The following is a 19,038-nucleotide window of genomic DNA, read 5'->3' as shown; positions in this document are numbered from 1 at the left end:
ATGTCCCTGGAGCACATCTCTATTTACAGAACAAAGGTTTTCCGAGTTTTTCACCCCTCAAGCCTACATTTTTGAACTGAGTGTAGAGGCAGTAGCCGTTTCTCCTTTTCAGAACCATGCCAATTTTCTGCTCTCTTGTAGCCCCATGTGAAATGACAACATCAGGACAGAGATCCACCAGAGATCTCAGAGCTGCTAGAATTATTTCACACCTGGCAATGGGAATGTAGCCAGATGTTTCTGCAACTTTGCCTGCTTCCCACAAAGCAAGAAATGGACATGTGGGGGTGGGGGGGCTCAGAGGCTCTCTTCTCAGTTACAGAGTGGTATATTGCTCAGCCTAGTATGCTTCACTAAGCCACACAGGATTGCACCCAATAAATGTCAGCCATTCCATTATAAACATAAAATATAAATAAAGGCAGACCAGACCTATCCAGTTAAAAAGGCTGGAATGTTCTCATAAAGATACAAAGTACTACTTCCCACTTTCTCTTTTTGACTGTACACAGTTAAAGCTCTTCATGGCAGTGGTGGTACATGACTTTAAATAACACAGAGGGTCAACCTATGGCACAAATGAACACAGGTTTGTGGCAGATCAGGATGGGAATAATAATAATAATAGTAATATAAATAATAGGATTTATTTATATGCCGCCCAATCACTGGGAATCCGGGCGGCTTACAACAGAGGGGATAATACAGGGTTCCCTGCCCTCAGGCTTACAATCTAAAAAGACACGACACAAAAGGAGAAGGGAATGGTGAGGGGAGGAGGGGATCAGGACCAGCATTCTTCTCTCCCTCTGAGGCCTGGACCAAGGCAGATGGACCGGAGGGAGGGCTCTTCTTCTTAATCAAGGCCTGGCCCGATGGCTTTGGGCCTGTCCTTCCACTCCCTCCCAGGCCAGAAGATGACAGTTGGAAGGAGGGAGGGGAGGGCTCTTCCTCCTCAGGCCCGATGGTGTTGGGCCCATCCTTTCACTTCCTCCCAGGAATAACAGAGTATGGCCATGACACAGAGATAGGTTAATATTCCTGCCTTCCTTTCCTGTGCTGTCTGGCTAAATGTACCTCAGCTCAGAGGACCAGGAAAAATCGCAAGGCATAGGAGCATGTGCACTTTCATGAGGGTGTGCAAACATGCCCCTCAATAATACATTTTCATATTTTTGACTTTAATTTTTACTTATGGGAACTTGTTCCAAGCACTGTCACCATCTTCCTAGTGCAAAATATAATGATGTTCTGAAACTGAACATGAAGCCTGACACTCTATGGAAGCGAGGGGTGGCCTTGAAAAAGTGCACCAGATTGAAAACTGGGCTGAGGAGAACTTTGGAGAAATGTGCAACCTCCTGGGTTTGTACCACACTACCAACAGTAAATACAGCAAAAAATAAAATAATAAATAAATTGCTATGGACTGAGAAAGAAAAGATGAGACTGACAGTGGGTCTCAGCAACCTCTGGTTATAAATAGGCAAAATGGGCCCTGAGATGTCATGACATTTTTACAAACCAGTATGCATGGTGTAGTGGTTTGAGCATTAGTCTGCAACTCTGGAGATAATGGTTCAATCCCCACTCAAACATAAAAACCCACTGAATGGCCTTGGGCAAGTCACACTCTCTCAGCCTCAGAGATGGCAATAGCAAACCCACTCTGAAGAAACTTGCTAAGAAAACCTCATGATAGGCTTACCTTGGGGTCTACATAAGTAAAAAATAACTTGGGAGACACACAATGATAAAAGTGCTAACTTCTGCTACTGATCACCCTGTCTTCCAATGTTTTTGCTTGCAACAGAAGTGGATAAATGTATTACAGACCCAGACCTTTTGGTCCATGGTTTAAATGTGTATCATTTATTTAGCTGTTCCAACTGGAAGACAGGGTGATCACTAGCAGAAATCAGCATGCTGGTTTGTAAAAATATCTATCAATGCACAAACCAAGTCACTTCTTCACTTGGGTCAAAGAAGGAAATTCTAATCTTCTCTTGCCAGTTCCAAGAAGAATTTTAATCACTTGCACAACTGGTTTGATTGCTATTTCATGCCTAATTCATTGTTTGACGATCTTCTGAAGAATGTTCCATGTGTGTCAGCAGACAAATCAACCACTAGACTGAGTTAGAATCCAATTTTGTTTCTGTAAACATTCAAACAAAGACTTGTAGCTTTGCTTTTAAAGTAGGATTTATTTATTTTTAAATGTAGTCCCAAGCATTTGTTGTTGCTGTTAACCCTGACACATGGCAACCGTGCGGATGGGACATCTCCCAAACTATTCTCCATTGCTCTAATTAGGACCTATAAATTCATACCTGTGAGCTCCCTAATAGTCTATCCATCTTGGGTGCAGTCTTCCTCTCTTTCTGCAGCCCTCCACCTTTCCTAGCATTATTGCCTTTTCTAATGAATCATGCCTTCTCATGATTTGTCCAGAGAATAACAGAGTCAGTTTGATCATCTTGGCTTCCAGGGAGATTTCAGGCCCAATCTGTTCAAGGATCCATTTGTTTGGACAATTCTAACTTTAGTGCTCCGCTGTATATCTTTACTATTTAAGATCTTTTCTAGTTCTTTCATAGTTGCCCTTCCCATTCCTAGTCTTCTTTTGATTTTTTTGATTTCTTGATTCCTTCCTTATCAGTGTACTGTACAGGAATTCTTTTACTATTTTGATTTCCTCATCATCTAGGTTGAATGTATGTAGTACATCTGTGGTCATTATTTTTGTTTTATGTTCAGCATTAAGCCTGCCTTTGCCCCTTCTTTGACCTTCCTTAGCCTGACCCCTTTGCCAATTGGGAACCATTCTGTTTCTCCACAATTTTTTCTAACAGTAGCCTCTTGCCCTAAGTACAGATTTCTCATCAGGACTATCAGATGTGGTGGCACTCCCATGTCTTTAAGAGCATTCAACAGCTTTTCATGATTTATGCAGTCAAAGGCTTTGCTGTAGTCTATAAAACAAATACTGATTTTCTTTTGGAATTCCTTGGTGTGCTTCATTAGCCATTGTATGTTTGCAACATGGTCCCTAGTGCCTCTTCCTTTCCTGAATCCTTCTCTGGAACCTCTCTTTCCACATATGACTGAAGTCTATGGTCCTATAGCAGCTGTAGCCTTTTGTGACTCCTTTTTTGTAGAGGGGATGTATCTTGATTGAGTCCAATCTGTTGGTTACAGTTTTGTTTTCCATATATGTTAACATGTATTGGTTAACACTAGAGTTTTTCAAACATTTCTCGAAATCAAAGGGACTTTGCTGTTATTGTGAGCCTTCAAGACATTTCTGACCTATGGTGACCCTAAGGTGAACCTGTCACAGGGTTTTATTTGCAAAATGTATTTTGGCAAGAGAGAATTTGCCTTTGCCTTCCTCTCAGGCTGAGAGTATGTGACTTGCCCAAGGTCACCCAGTGGGTTTCCATGGCCAAGCAGGGATCTGAACCCTGGTCAAACCTACTGAAGTCACACACTCTCAGTACCAGAAAACTCCATGATAGAACCTTAGGGTTGCCATAAGTCAGAAACAACACGAAGGCACACAACAAAAATAAATCTCAGTTCAACACTCAGACCACCACACCACACTGGTTCTCCAATGTGATTTGCTTTCAAGTGAATGTACTGAAGACTGTATAACCCTGACTTCCTGTTCTGACTGCTTCTCTTTAATCCAGGTTGCTTTACTATGTGCCCAGTGTAAGTTTTCTTTGTACTTAAGATGTAAGTTTTCTTTATACTTATAAAATAAGTTTGAGGCAAGACTGTGGCCTAAAATGAGGTGCTACATCAGCCCAGAGTATATATACAATGAAACAAGTCTGTCATGCAAACCAGCAGAGATTATATACCCATAGCTCAAGAGGAGAGTAAGGCTTGGGAAAGAAAAAGTCCCAGTCCTATGAGGGGCAAACAGGATTCCAGTTCGGTGATCAGGCAAATCTTTCACTTTTAAATTGGCTGACCTTCCCATAAGGCAGGAGATAATTCTTAGCAACTGGTAAGGGCAAGATAAAAACCAGCATAGTGTAGTGGTTTGAGCACTAGACTGCAACTCTGGAGACCAGGGTCCAATGCTCTGCTCAGCCATGGAAACCCACATGGAAAGTCACACACTTTCAACCTCACAAAACCCTGTGATTTGCTTTAGGATTGCCATAAATCAGAAATAACTTGAAAGCACACAACAACAAGGGCATGATGGGTATGTGCAGATAAGGGCATACCTTCTGAACTGCTGTTCATCAGGAGACAATCCAATTCCTACAGAACCTTTTGTCTAAATTAAAAGGAAATAATTGTGTAGATTACAGTGCTGGCAACCCCAACCAAAGACAGAAGATAAAGGTATGTGTTGGCAATCTGAGCTTTGTTCAGTGAAATAAAAAGTAGCCTAGTAATAGAAAAAATGAATTTAAATCTCTAGGATTCAGGATTGACGCTACAGTCCAAAGGTCAAGATAAACAATACTGAAGCAAATTTGCAGCCTTATCCTATAAATGTTTAGCTGGAAATAAACAGCACTCCATTCAAGAGAGCTTACTACCAAATAAGCATATTGTAGATTTGCAGCCTTCAGCTATTTACAACCCTCCCACACAATTGCTGAACTAAAATTTATTTTTGTTCTCGACTTGCATGATGCCACAATTTACTGTCTGTTTGCTCCTGTCCCTTTGCCCATTTATGTAGGCATCTCTGCTTTTGTTGTTGTGTACCTTTAAGTTGTTTCTGTCTTATGGCAACCCTAAAGTGAACTTATTGCAGGGTTTTCTGGGAATGAGAATGTGTGACTCACCCAAAGGTCACCCAGAGGGTTTCCATGGCCAAGTGAGAAATTGAAACCTGATCTCCAGAGTTGTATTCATACTACTACACTGGCTCTCTTACCTTTGCCTCCCTGGTTGTTTGCCAGTTCACTGCTCCTTGTTTGCTTATCCAAAGTCTGATACCATGCCTATGTGTAGAGAGTTGCTTTTGCCAATTCTCTAGGACACAGAGACACTTCTTGAGTTTAATTAATTCTTACCTACTTTCTTAATTGTTAAGGTTTTTGCCCTCAGCTTACATATTTATTCCATCACTACTTTCCCATGCCCTGACAAACTGCAGCAGGGCAACAAATAATTGTTTTAACTCAAAATCAGAGGGGGAAGATAATTTTGAGGGACAAAGGAGAACATAATGAAGTGGCACACTTCTCTTTGTCTGACTGAGCAAAAGGGAGTAAGTGCTTGGATAACATGTTAATTTTCATAGTTCACCCCTCTGCTATTTTGGTGGAAGGAAGTAAAAAGCCAAACAAACCTGAACTGGCTTTCTTTATCATAAAACCTTTTATCACAGAAAATTAGCAAAGGTAGTTCTCTACACATTAGCATGGTATCAGAAAGGACAACATAAGACTGCCAAGAGACAACAGGGTACACTGTAAGCTCCATAAGAGTTTACAATCTGTTTTGCTACATAGGTTCCTTGACTCCATGATTGCAAAACTAAAATTTATAGAAACCTAATGATATTGCTGCTCAAATAATGAGTTACACCTCAGTGAATTGCAAAAGCTACATGTGAATTATGTAGCCTGTTTTTTGTTCTTATTGATTAATATGGAACCATTATCATACAGGCTGCTTTAGAGAACACCATGACCAAATCACAGATTCTTGTCCCAAGTTGCTTAGAGCCTACACTTCAATTCTAGGAGAGGAGTGAGACAACAGAAACATGGGCAAAGGTGTAAAATACAAGATAATGGCGGGGTAGAAGAGTAAAGTATAATAAGGGAAGGAAGTAAACAAATATAATGAACAACTAAAAGATTGAACCTAAGATCTGAAAAAATAAACAGGTTTCAATCTGAATTCTGAACGAGAGGAAGAAGTAGCAACATTCAGGAAAAAGTTCAAGGTACTGAACAGTTATATGTGATGTTTCTTCATCAAAGGCCTTCTTGCTCACTTATAATATTGAGATTTATGGGAACTGGCACAGGGAAATGTAATAGCAACAGAATCCTGCATGGCAGGGGATTCAACTGGATGCTTCTTGTGGTCTCTTCCAACTCTATGATTTTATGATTCTCCCCCCCCCCCCTTAACTCCCTGCACCTTGTCACCCCCACAAACATTTCTTTTAAGTGAAACTCACTTCCAGTAATGAAGCAGTGTAGAGAGAAAAACGTCTGATGTAAATACTAATAGGATTTATTTATATGCCGCCTGTTCACTGAGAATCCGGGAACAGAGGGGATAATACAGGGTTCCCTGCCCTCAGGCTTACAATCTAAAAAGACACAGACACAAAAAGAGAAGGGAATGGTGGTGGGGGGGAGGGGATCAGGTCTAGCATTCTTCTCTCCCTCTGAGGCCTGGACCAAGGCAGATGGACTGGAGGGAGGGCTCTTTTTCTTAATCTAGGCCGGGCCTGATGGCGTTGGGCCTGTCCTTTCACTCCCTCTAAGGCCAGAACATGACAGTTGGAAGGAGGGAGGGGAGGGCTCTTCCTCTTCAGGCCCGATGGCATTGGGCCTGTCCTTTCTGCTTTAGTCAGGCCCCACCTGGAATATTGTGTCCAGTTCTGGGCACCACAATTCAAAAAGGACGTTGAGAAACCGGAACGTGTCCAAAGTAGAGTGACTAAAATGGTGAAGGGTCTGGAAATCATGTCCTATGGGGAACGACTTAGGGAGCTGGGGATGTTTAGCCTGGAAAAAAGAAGGTTAAGAGGTGATATGATAGCCCTGTTTAAATATTTGAAGGGATGTCATATTGAGGAGGGAGCAAGCTTGTTTTCTGCTGCTCCAGAGAACAGGACCCGGAGCAATGGATGCAAGCTGCAGGAAAAGAGATTCCACCTCAACATTAGGAGGAACATACTGACAGTGAGGGCTGTTCGACAGTGGAACACACTCCCTCGGAGTGTGGTGGAGTCTCCTTCTTTGGAGGTCTTTAAGCAGAGACTGGATGGCCCTCTGTTGGGTATGCTTTGATTGGGATTTCCTGCATGGCAGGGGGTTGGACTCGATGGCCCTTGTGGTCTCTTCCAACTCTACAATTCTATGATTCTATGGTCACTTCTCTCCAGGATAAAAAGAACCCATTGTTCAGCACCCTTTGGGTTCGGCCAGTCAACCAACTACAAATCCATGTAACAGTTACCTTGTCTAGCCCACATTTCACTAGCTTGTTTTCAAAGAATGTCATGAGGAACCTAGTCAAAGGCCTTACTGAAATCAAGATATACTATATCCACAGCATTCCCTTCATCTACCAAGCTGGTAATTTTATCAAAAAAAGAGATAAGATTTGTCTGGCATGACTTGTTTCCCTGAAACCCATAAATACCGTAAATATAAATAAATAAATAAAGCTGCCAATGTCAAATGTTGACTGAAATCAGAACATCTAGTAATAATAATAAATAATAATAGGTTTTATTTATATACCGCCCAATCACTGGGAATCCGAGCGGTTTACAATAGAGGGGATAACAGACAGCTCCCTGCCCACAGGCTTACAATCTAAAAGACACGACACAAAAGGAGAAGGGAATGGTGAGGGGGGAGGGAATCAGGTCCAGCATTCTTCTCTCCCTCTGAGGCCTGGACCAAGGCAGATGGACCGGAGGGAGGGCTCTTCTTCTTCAGGCTAGCCCCTGATGGAACTGGGCCAGCCTACTCTCTCCCTCAATAGTACAGCTATTCCCATTACATTTCATTTGGTACTGAATTTACTTTTACAAAATATTTCAAACACTAGATTCTCACAGTATTTAGAGGCATGTTGGGCAGGAGCTACGTATTTCCAACAAAGACTTTGTTTCCTTCCCTCAAAGCTCAGGCTACTGAACTGAGGTAAATGTAAAACACCATTGGCCATTCACTCTGATATGGTTATTTCCTGTAGTGGTAAGAAGACATTCTAGTGGGCACTTGCTCCGGCCAGAAGGCAAATAAATCACAGCCCCCTGTAGAAAGAGCAGCTTTCAAGAAAGCCAATATCAAAGTTGTAAACTAGATAACAAGCTGGGGGAGGGATTATTTTATTTTAGGAATACATTGGTGACACAATAGGAGAGAAAGGTATATGACTGTACATTCATGTGCAGCAAGAGGTCGGACTGGATGGCCCTTGTAGTCTACTCCAACTCTATGACTCTATGAGATATAGTGAAAAGGAATTCAAAAGAGATATTCCTGTTAGCCTGGAAAATCAGTATGCAAAGGGAACTTGCAGCACTGCTGAAACTAACAAAAAGAAAGGAGCTGGTAGCATGAGCTTTCAGTGACTTAAGCCTACCTATAATCAAGTATATACAGTACTTTCTCAGATGGATGGGGTAAAGTGGAGAGTCAAGAAACAGACCTGTATATGCCAGTTATGTGTGAGAATGTCAATTGAAATTTAAAACCTTGTGGGTATAGAGATAAAGAGACAAATTTAGTTTTAATGATAGTCATTTGGAGATAAAAGCAGGAGAAAGGATGTTGCCAAAAGCCAAGGAGAGTAACCATATGAATATTGGAATGTAGTGTGGGAACTAGAGAGAAAATGTGATGAATTGGTCAAGGGCACCCTCATGGGGGGGAGTAGATAGATACTGCCTTCTGCTCTTGCCAACTGATGCTGTGACCATCCCCTGAGCCCTGTTGTATGATGGTCCCACAGGTTTATGTCGGTGGTGGCCTGGATACCTGGAATTGTTTTACTGAGAAGGAGGTGTCTGAGTGCCACCATTTCATAGCATTTTGGGTACAGAAAGGAACCAGAATTCTGCAGTGTCACTTCTGTACTATGCTCTTTTAGTATGAAGGGGGCAAATACTTAGGATGGATGAGAGAGTGGAACCTGGCTCATGGGATGCAGTCTAGGGTCACAATTATCAGGCTCTGAAGGCATGCCAAAAACATCCTGTGTTTCTCAATATCCTTTTTGAATTGTGGTGCCGATAACTGGGCATATTATCCAAGTTTATTGTTTGGGCAAACACTAGCATGTTCCACTTTTATTGATTTCACTCATAAAATATTTCAGATCACTTCTGTCTACTGTAAAAACCTTTTCACACGTTCATGGAATCATACAGCTGGAAAAGATCCAAAGGGTCATCCAGTCCAATCCCCAGCTATGCAGGAAAACACAATCAAAGCACTTCCAACAGATGGCTGTGATGAACTGACTCACAAACCAGCCAATCAGAAGCCAGAGACTCTAAGCCAATCAGGTGCTGGCTGAGGAGTTTGAAGATTCTGCTTGGCAGTTGGTTTTAGTCAGACTCAGGGTTTGGAATCCTGAGGAAGGAAGCTGGTGTTGAGTTGGGGAACAGTAGAGTCCAAGAGAGGACTGTGTTCCAGAAGTTCCTGAGGGAACAGCATTTTGTTGGTGTGGGGTGTTGATCATAGACCAAGAAAGGGTCAGACAGGTCCAGAGAGGGACAGTATTAGTTTGGGAGTCTAGAGAAGAGAGACTCAGTGTAGCTAGACTCTGAAAGAGGGGGTTTGGTTACATAGGCCTGTTACAGACTGCCAAAATAATGCTGCTTCGGGTCTCTTTGGAGGTATGCTATTTAAATGATGGATGGGTCCTAAGAGTCCGGAGATCGCACCAAAACCACACTCCATTCCTAAGCACTGGAGTGCAGCTTTGGTGCAGCTTCCGGATTCTTAGGATGCATGCATCATTTAAACAGCATACCTCCAAAGAGACCCGAAGCAACTTTATTTTGGCAGTCTGTAACAGGCCATAATTTTCAAGGGGATATTATAGCCTGTGTGGCTGAGTTATTAATTAGGATTTAAGAACAAACTTGTATATATGTAACCAAGAAAGACACAGTAACAACTTCATGTCCAAATTACCTTTTTCCATTCTGTTTTAAAATAAACTTTTATTCTTATTTGAATATCCACTTGGCCTGTGTTTTGAAATCAAACCATGCTACGGATCTTTAGAAACATAGGGGTGTTGGGCCATCATAGGAGAGTATCTTGGGGCCCTTCACATAAATTAGGTGGGATAACAAAAGTCCCAAGCGCCTGCCACAATGGCCATCCAGCCTCTGTTTAAAAACCTCTAAAGAAGGAGACTCAACCACAGGCTGAACAGCTCTTACTATCAGGAAGTTCTTCCTAATGTTGAGGTGGAATCTCTTTTCTGTAGTTTGAATCCATTACTGTGTCCTAGTCTCTGGAGCAGCAGAAAACAAGCTTGTTCCATCTCCAACATGACATACCTTCCCTTCAAATATTTAAACATGGCTATCATGTCACTCCTTAACCTTCTCTTCTCCAGGCTAAACATACCCAGCTGCCTAAGTCCCTCCTCATAGGGCATGGTTTCCAGACCTTTCATCATTTTAGTCACCCTCCTATGGACACATTTCAGCTTGCCACATCTTTCTTGAATGGTAGGGCTCAGAACTGGACACAGTATTCAAGGTGAGGTCTGACCAAAGCAGAATAGAATGGTATTATTATTTTCCTCCATCAAAAATATTATATTGTTACTGATGCAGCCCAGAATTGGTTTTTCTAGGTGCCACATCACGCTACCAACTCAAGTTCAACTTGCGATCCATTAGATCCATTTCACATGAACTGCAACCAAGATACAAAAGTCACATGACATGCCTTTTAAAGTAAAAAAATGTTAAATCAGATTTCCAATAACATAGGGCAGTGAAATGTTTTTCAACAATGTCTTCTAGAAAATTTCATGGTAATATCAAGGATGGAGATACTGTAATGGACAAAGCTGTGTGTATCACTTCCTGGTTTCTCATGCAATTTTCAGATGCAGTGAGAACAAGGCTGGAACAAAATATCTGTGAGATGCTTTTTTGAATTTATTCTACCTTTGGCTCTGTTTCTGTGAGGTGCAATTCAACATGCCTTTAAAAAAAATGATACGGAAATGTTAAGTGGTCCAATACAGGATGTAATTAGCTTTAGAATTAACCCCAGTGTAAACACACCATACCTATCTCACCTATACCCCAGATGCATTAATTTCTTTATAGCTGACTTACCAGGTGCAGAAACCAAGATTTGGCATCGTGTGAGAATAGCCAATAAGAAGTCATTGTGAGAGTGGACTGCCCAAAAAAAGAAAGAAAGAAAAGAAAAGAAAAGAAAAGAAAAGAAAAAGTTCATATAAATTGTACAAGCATTTTTACAAGGTAACATGTGCCTGCATTCACATCCTAAAGTAGTATATCTTTTGATAAGTCTATGAAATACTGTGCATGTCTGTGCAAGTGCAGAACTAGATATTGGGTACCTCATAAGAGTGCCAGCCTCTCTTCTAAAAAGCCCACAAAGCCTATGAACAATGTTTCACGAAATCCTCAGAGCCAAAGAAATGGCTAAATAAAGTCTCACTTAACCACAGTGAAGTTTTATTTCCCTGTAGCTTCTTACCCCATCCCTGGCCTGCCTACAGGCCATTGCTGAATAAATATAACTGAGCTTCTGTTTATAATATGGTAATACAGCCACCCCCACTCCATATCACTCATTAAAATAAGAATACTAAAGGCAAACAAAATTACTAAGAGACAGCTTTCTTACCATTGTCTTGTGTGAGGAGTCTCCGAGCTTCTAAGTCAAACTCTTCTTTGCTGATCTTCTGTTTAAACCACAGCTTCAGATTAGCCCAATATCTGTACAAGATATCAATAAAGTACTATCAATAATGACTATAACTTTGAAAGGTTATCTTTTCCTCTTAGACACTTGAGGAGAGACTATCACATTGTTTCACAGACAGTAAGAGGATTTACTTAGTCCAAGGGTGAGAAGAAATACAATTGCTGCTGATACATGTCAGGCTGAGTGTGAGTATCTTGGCTTTCCTGGGCCTAGGAGCACTGATATGCTCAATTTTTTATTCTATGAGAGCCTAGGAGCAGAGAACAGCAGTTAGGAACTTTATCTAACAGCATCATTTCACTGCAGAAGGGCTGTTTGACAGAGGAATGGCTGCTTTGTTGGAGGTCTTTAAGTGGACATGGGATCTCCCAGGAGTGTTGTAACTATCTATTCCTGCATGACAGGGGGCTGGACTACATGGTTCTTTCAATATCTTCCTACTCATATGAGTCTATGATCAGGTTGTGAAAGTACTTTCTGCAGCTTCTTTGAGGCAACTGCAAATTGTGGTTTTAAAACCATGGCTCTACTGGTGCCAGTTGTGTAGTTTTAAAGTCAGCTTTCAAATGAGAATATATAATTTGGAGGATTTCTCATCACTCCTTTCTTTCTGACTGCCTACAGCTACACTGGTTTTAGGGAAAGGCATCCATGTACAGTGTATATTCTGTAAGATCAATTTTGATGTTGGTGTTTTAATAATGCATTTGGGCTTGTTTTCTTCACATTAAGATGAAATTAGCAAGACATTATCAAACGTGGATTTGAAAACAGAACATTGCCAGTGCATACCTCTGTCATTCATTGTGAATATTTAGAGTCTGACAAGTGGTATTTTTCATAAACGTATATGTGGAGTGTTCCCTTTCACTGTTCCAGTCAATGAGCCATGACGTCTTCCATTTTTGCTCCCTCTCACCAAGCCCTTCCCCTGTAAATCAACAGCTGACAAACCCTGCATGTTAGGTATGGTGAGTTCTTACCTCTTAGTTTTTTCCTACAGATTTTTTTGTATTCCTGCAATCCTTGAGATTCTCCCCAAGAGTGCTGATATTTTTTTTCTCTTGAGTGTGGTGCTATTTTGGCCAAATGAGCAATAGTTCTCCTGCTTGAATACTGGAAATGGCAGCAATAATATCAAAATCCCTGATAAATAATAACTCATATTTGTATAGACAGATTGTCCTGGTATATGAGCAGTGACAGGAAATAAATAACTAAAATCTGGATTTAAGTTTTCTACTCAGCTATTAAGTAAATGAGAAATTGTGCTGAACTTCTACAGATTTTATATTCCCCACATGTCTTTTAATACATGCAAATAGTTACAGGAACCTTTATTTTTGGTCATTATTTAGAGTTTTATACTTTAGATGAGGGATTCCCAACCTTTTTGACTCACACACCCTTTTTAGAATCAGTTTCTATGGAGGAGCCCCTAAGAGGCCTACCCTATGTCTTACAAGTTTAATGGTGTGTAGGAGTAGTGTTACTTTTTGTTTCTTATTCTTTAATTTCATTAAATCTTTCTTTCTTTCATTTACCTGGAGCAACCACAGAGCACCTGGGATGTGAATGCAGAGCCCTAAGGGCTCCTTGGAGCACAGGTTGAGAACCGCTGCTTTAGATAATTTTAAAAATATATGTTTTTCAATTAAGAAGTAATAATGCAGTTTAGAACTTCTTTGCATCCAAGTAACTGTCTTGTCTCCTGTCCCAGGAACTTGTGACTTTTGGGGGGAGCCAGATGGGAATCCCTAAACTAAAAAAAGGAGATGTAAATGAGATGAGATTGTATATCATTATTATTATTATTATTATTAAGCTTTATTTATATAGCGCTGTAAATTCACACAGTGCTGTACGTATAATCTTTTTAATTAGACAGGGAATGGTGATGGGGAAGGGGATCAGGTCCAGCATTTCTTCTTTCCTTCTGAGGCCTGGACCAAGGCAGATGGACGGGAGGGAGGGCTCTGCTTCTTACTCAAGGCCAGGCCCGATGGAGCTGGCCCTGCCTTTTCAATATATTGGGAAAAGCAACAGAAGGGATTTTAGATGTTGAGGAGTGTGAAAAATGGGGGGTTAAAAACAGCTTCATGAAGCTGTTTCTTTCTCTCCCAAGCTAAAAAAAAGGGGACAAAGGGCATGAACAGACAGGCCAAAATAAAGCTGCTTTGGGTCACTTTGGAGATATTCTATTTAAATGATGCATCCGTCTTAAGAGGCCACAAGCTGAGCCAAAGCCACACTCCAGTCCTAAGGCCAACTTCTGGCCTCTTAAGATGTGTGTATCATTTAAACAGCATACCTCCAAAGTGACTCGAAGCAGCTTTATTTTGGCCTGTCTGTTGGGTCCAAAGTCAAGGTGAACTACAGAACCAGTGGCATTTTTCAACAATAATATGATAAGAATTTTACTGCAGGCTTTTAATTTAAATAGCAATTAAAGATAAATATAAATAAGTGTTCCCCCACTTCTTCTTAAAAAGATTAGTATGAATTTTAGAGAATAGTGACATTAAGTAACATTAAAATACAGTAACATTAATTGCACACAAACTTTCTTATGTATGATAGGTCATGGGATGCAGTAGCTAATCTGACTGGCTCCATTCCAAGCCACCATTTTCAATTTGCTCTGGCAGTCAGATGCCAGGGCTCTGGTAAACAAGGGAGCAGGCCCCATAAACTGGAAATCTCTCTACCTCTACTCTGTTCTTAAAATCACTTCCTTGTGATGAGTGGATTCATGTCCTTTCAGTCCATGCTCAAGAGATACTCTTTCTGTCTCATTAAAAATAGTTTCAGGGAAAGATTCCACAACTTCTTTTGTAACTTATTCTACTGTTCAACTGAACAACAAGAAAAGCCAATACAGCTTTGTATAATTTCAACCATGGTGACCGATGCAAAAGAGGACATGGAGCCAATACCTGGAAGAGATACATAAGAGAGCGTTTTATTAGGCACAAATTCCCATGCAAAGCTGCACTTGCCAAACAGTTGTTGTTATGTACCTTCAAGTCATTTCTGACTTATGGGAGCCATAAGGCAAAGCTATCATGGAGTTTTCTTGGCAAAGATTGTTCAGAAGGGGTTTGTCCTTGCCTTCTTTTGAGGCTGAGGCAGTATGACCTGCCCAGGGTCACCCAGTGAGTTTCCACTGCCAAGATGTGATTTGAACCCTGGTCTCACAGAGTTCTAGTCCAACACTGAAAATGTCTCCTTTTCTTTTTCTTTTTTTTTTTAAAAATTAACATTTTGCAAGTTAAAACTAATGTTTCTAAATCTGAGCCATTACTATTTTCTTAAATTAGCCATAATGAGATACCAGAGAACATTTTCCCATAGCATTGTTTTGGAACTCAGAATCTTAAGATGTTTGGAACTAAGAATCTTAAGCAACACCATTTGCTGAAGATGCGTTCTTGAAAGGTGTGCGTGTGCCTGCAAGCGCACATATCTATTCCTTAAAGATGAACTGATCTGCTACTACAGCACTGCATGGCACCACAGTATGCAAACATGGGTGACTTAGAACAATACTTTCTCAGCAAATGCAGCCAAAAACCTCTCCTCTCCCTATGGTTTCTTGATGACGTCTTTGTAATTTGGCCACGTGGAAAGCAATCACTTACGAAGTTCCACCAAGATTTCAACAACTTCCACACTACCGTCAAACTGAACCCGAACAATCCACACAACAAATTCACTTTCTTGACACTACTGTGCAACTGCACAATGGACTTCTAAGCACCATGCTTTGTCAAAAACCACTAATTAGTACACATACTTACACGCCTGCAGTTTCCACCAGAATACACTATCAAATCTATTGTTTACAGCCAAGCCCTCTGATACAACCACATCTGCTCAGACAGGCTCAAACCCCTTGGATTTGCAGCAGGCATTTCTCAAACTACATACTAACCTATGGAGGTGAAGAAATAAATTGAGAAGGCAAGACTAATATGCAGGAACCATTCACTTCAAGACAGACCAAAAACACCAAATGACAAAAACACCCCTAGTTGTCATGTAAATCCCTAGCTGAGACTACTCAAACATTTTATCAGTGAGCTACAACCAGTTCTGGAAATTAACACAGTCCTCTCACAAACTTTGGAAGGCAGGCCTTTATTGGCCTATAGACAGCCTCTAAATCTTAAACAACTACTCACTTATAACAGGACACACGACATGGATGGTAATACAGGGGCAAGATCCTGTCATGAACCCAGATGCCAACTTTGCCCTCACATCTACTCTGGGAGCGACATTACAGCAGCCAATAACATCACCCACAACACCAGAGGTACATTTACTACTTGTTCTTCCTCCAATGTGATATATGCCATCCTATGCCAGCAATACAGTACTTCTCTACACTCAGCATTGAATGAACAGGATAGTCTCTATACAAGAGAATGGCAAAGAAAGGTTTACAGCTGAACATCAAGAAAACAAAAAAATTGACCACAGACGACCTACAAAATTTTAAAGTAGATGATGAAGAGTTTGAAATAGTTCAGGATTTTCCATACTTAGGCTCAGTCATCACTCAGAGCAGAGGCTGCAGTCAAGAAATCAGAAGAGTAGGACTTGGAAGGGCAGCTATGAAGGAACTGGACAAGATACTAAAGGGTAAAATGTATAATTGAGTACCAAAGTTAGTGTTGTCCATGCCATCGTACTTCCCATTTCTATGTGTGGTTCTGAGAGCTGGACAGTGAAAAATGCTGATAAAAAGAAAATCAACTCATCCGGGATGTGGTGCTAGGGAAGAGTGCGGAGAATACAGCAAGCAGCAAAAAAGACAAAATGGGTTCTAGAGCAGATCAGGCCCAATGACTAATGACTAAACTGAGGCAAAGAAAGGACTCACGGGGGGTGGGGGGGGCAATAAGATAGTGAAGTTGAAGGCAATAGAAGAGGGACACCACATTCCAGATGGAGAGGTTCAATCAGAGAAGCCACAGCCATGGATCTGCAGGAGCTGGGCAGGGCAGTTAGGGTTGCCATAATTGTCCACTTTTACCAGGGGCAAAATGTGGAACAAATTCGAGACCAAACTGTAGGACAACTGCAGGACAAAACTCAGCCCAAAATGTAGGACATTTAAGAAAAAGGGGGGACCTTAAATGTCCTACATTTAGGGCTGAGTTTTGTCCTGCAGTTTGGTCTCGAATTTGTCCTACATTTTGTCCCTGGTAAAAGTGGACAATTATGGGAACCCTAACCCTGGGCAGCTGAGGATAAAGGGACTTGGAGGTTTCTCATTCATAGGGTCACCATTGCTCAAAGTCAGCTTGAGGGCAATTAACCAAAAGCATATTTACACAGCCGTAGGAGTGAGATGGGATGTAATAGGATCCAGAAAGATGCCAATCATGACCGGCCTTGCCCTAAACTTTCACAGGGCTGGGTGAGAGGTGGTATAGGTCTTTCAGATGTTTACAGTGGCCAGTTTGCGTTGATGTGTGAAAGCAATAAATCTGCCTTGTAAAAGTCAGTCTGAACAGGGTTCAAAACTCTCTCTGAGAAGATTACTTGTGTTACATATGTAGTGGTGCGGAGTGTTGTATTAATATATGCAGTGAACCATGAAGCCATTGTCCTTGTTCATATCTCTGCTAATGGAATTTGTAGCTATAATCCAATTCAGGTGTTTCTCTTTCTACCTTTCCTTTGTAATTTCCTTGTTCAGGGACAACAACCTGCAAATCCCGTCCTGTATATCCAGAAAGGGAGGGATGGTCTGCAACTGATTTGGGGGGTATTGCCATTTTTAATGTCAGATTTGTGTCCATTTGTTTTCTGCCTCGAACTTTTCCAATAGTCTTTCCATTGCCTCTGATGTCTTCTGCTGGTATTACGGTGCCATTTCCAGATCAAGTAGGCTTTACACCTGAGCATTTATGATCACTCTGCACAGCATGCAAAGAAGTGGGTTTACATCCACAAAACTCTGTGCGAAAGTAAAAACTAGTTACTCTTACAAGTGCTGCCACATTTCTTTTGTTCCCTTCCTTTTGTTGTTAACTGCCATCTAGTCGTCCAAACTAAGGAGCATCTGAGATGGACTAAGGATAATAATAATAATAATAATAATAATAATAATAATGTGGGAAATAATAGCATATCTTAAACTAAGGAGCATCTGCGATGGACTAAGGATAATAATAATAATAATAATAATGTGGGAAATAATAGCATATCTTAAACTAAGGAGCATCTGAGATGGACTAAGGATAATAATAATAATAATAATAATAATGTGGGAAATAATAGCATATCTTAAACTAAGGAGCATCTGCGATGGACTAAGGATAATAATAATAATAATAATAATGTGGGAAATAATAGCATATCTTAAACTAAGGAGCATCTGAGATGGACTAAGGATAATAATAATAATAATAATAATAATGTGGTAAATAATAGCATATCTTAAACTAAGGAGCATCTGAGATGGACTAAGGATAATAATAATAATAATAATAATAATGTGGTAAATAATAGCATATCTTAAACTAAGGAGCATCTGAGATGGACTAAGGATAATAATAATAATAATAATAATAATAATGTGGGAAATAATAGCATATCTTAAATTAAGGAGCATCTGAGATGGACTAAGGATAATAATAATAATAATAATAATAATAATGTGGGAAATAATAGCATATCTTAAACTAAGGAGCATCTGAGATGGACTAAGGATAATAATAATAATAATAATGTGGTAAATAATAGCATATCTTAAACTAAGGAGCATCTGAGATGGACTAAGGATAATAATAATAATAATAATAATGTGGGAAATAATAGCATATCTTAAACTAAGGAGCATCTGCGATGGACTAAGGATAATAATAATAATAATAATAATGTGGGAAATAATAGCATATCTTAAACTAAGGAGCATCTGAGATGGACTAAGGATAATAATAATAATAATAATAATAATGTGGTAAATAATAGCATATCTTAAACTAAGGAGCATCTGCGATGGACTAAGGATAATAATAATAATAATAATAATAATAATAATGTGGGAAATAATAGCATATCTTAAACTAAGGAGCATCTGAGATGGACTAAGGATAATAATAATAATAATAATGTGGGAAATAATAGCATATCTTAAACTAAGGAGCATCTGCGATGGACTAAGGAAAATAATAATAATAATTTATTATTATTAATAATAATTTATTATTATTAATAATATTAATAATAATAATAATTTTTATTATTATTAACATTAATAATAATAATATGGGAAACAATCACATATCTTATCACGGCACAGACATAGCAAGCAGACCCTCTCCCCCTCAGCGTCCTTGCGCCCAGGCAG

At 40.1% G+C, this 19,038-nt stretch overlaps 1 protein-coding gene across 1 annotated transcript in view; it reads right to left on the bottom strand.

The window, feature by feature from the left end:
* The window catches only part of LOC149316668 (transcriptional adapter 1), a 28,668-nt gene that overhangs the window by 9,184 nt on the left and 446 nt on the right, over positions 1 to 19,038 (bottom strand). Inside the window, exons 2-3 of the mRNA XM_089516005.1 lie at positions 11,592 to 11,683; positions 11,051 to 11,116 (exon numbers count right to left, since the gene is read on the bottom strand). Of these exons, the coding sequence (XP_089372131.1) occupies positions 11,051 to 11,116; positions 11,592 to 11,683 (158 nt within the window). The remainder of the gene's footprint in view (positions 1 to 11,050; positions 11,117 to 11,591; positions 11,684 to 19,038) is intronic.

This window comes from Sceloporus occidentalis, unplaced genomic scaffold, assembly GCF_023333645.1.
Source record: "Sceloporus occidentalis isolate IW3139 unplaced genomic scaffold, rSceOcc1.0.p SCAF_3, whole genome shotgun sequence".
NCBI classification, from domain to species: Eukaryota; Metazoa; Chordata; class Lepidosauria; order Squamata; family Phrynosomatidae; genus Sceloporus; species Sceloporus occidentalis.
This window is presented reverse-complemented; position numbering and strand designations above follow the sequence as displayed.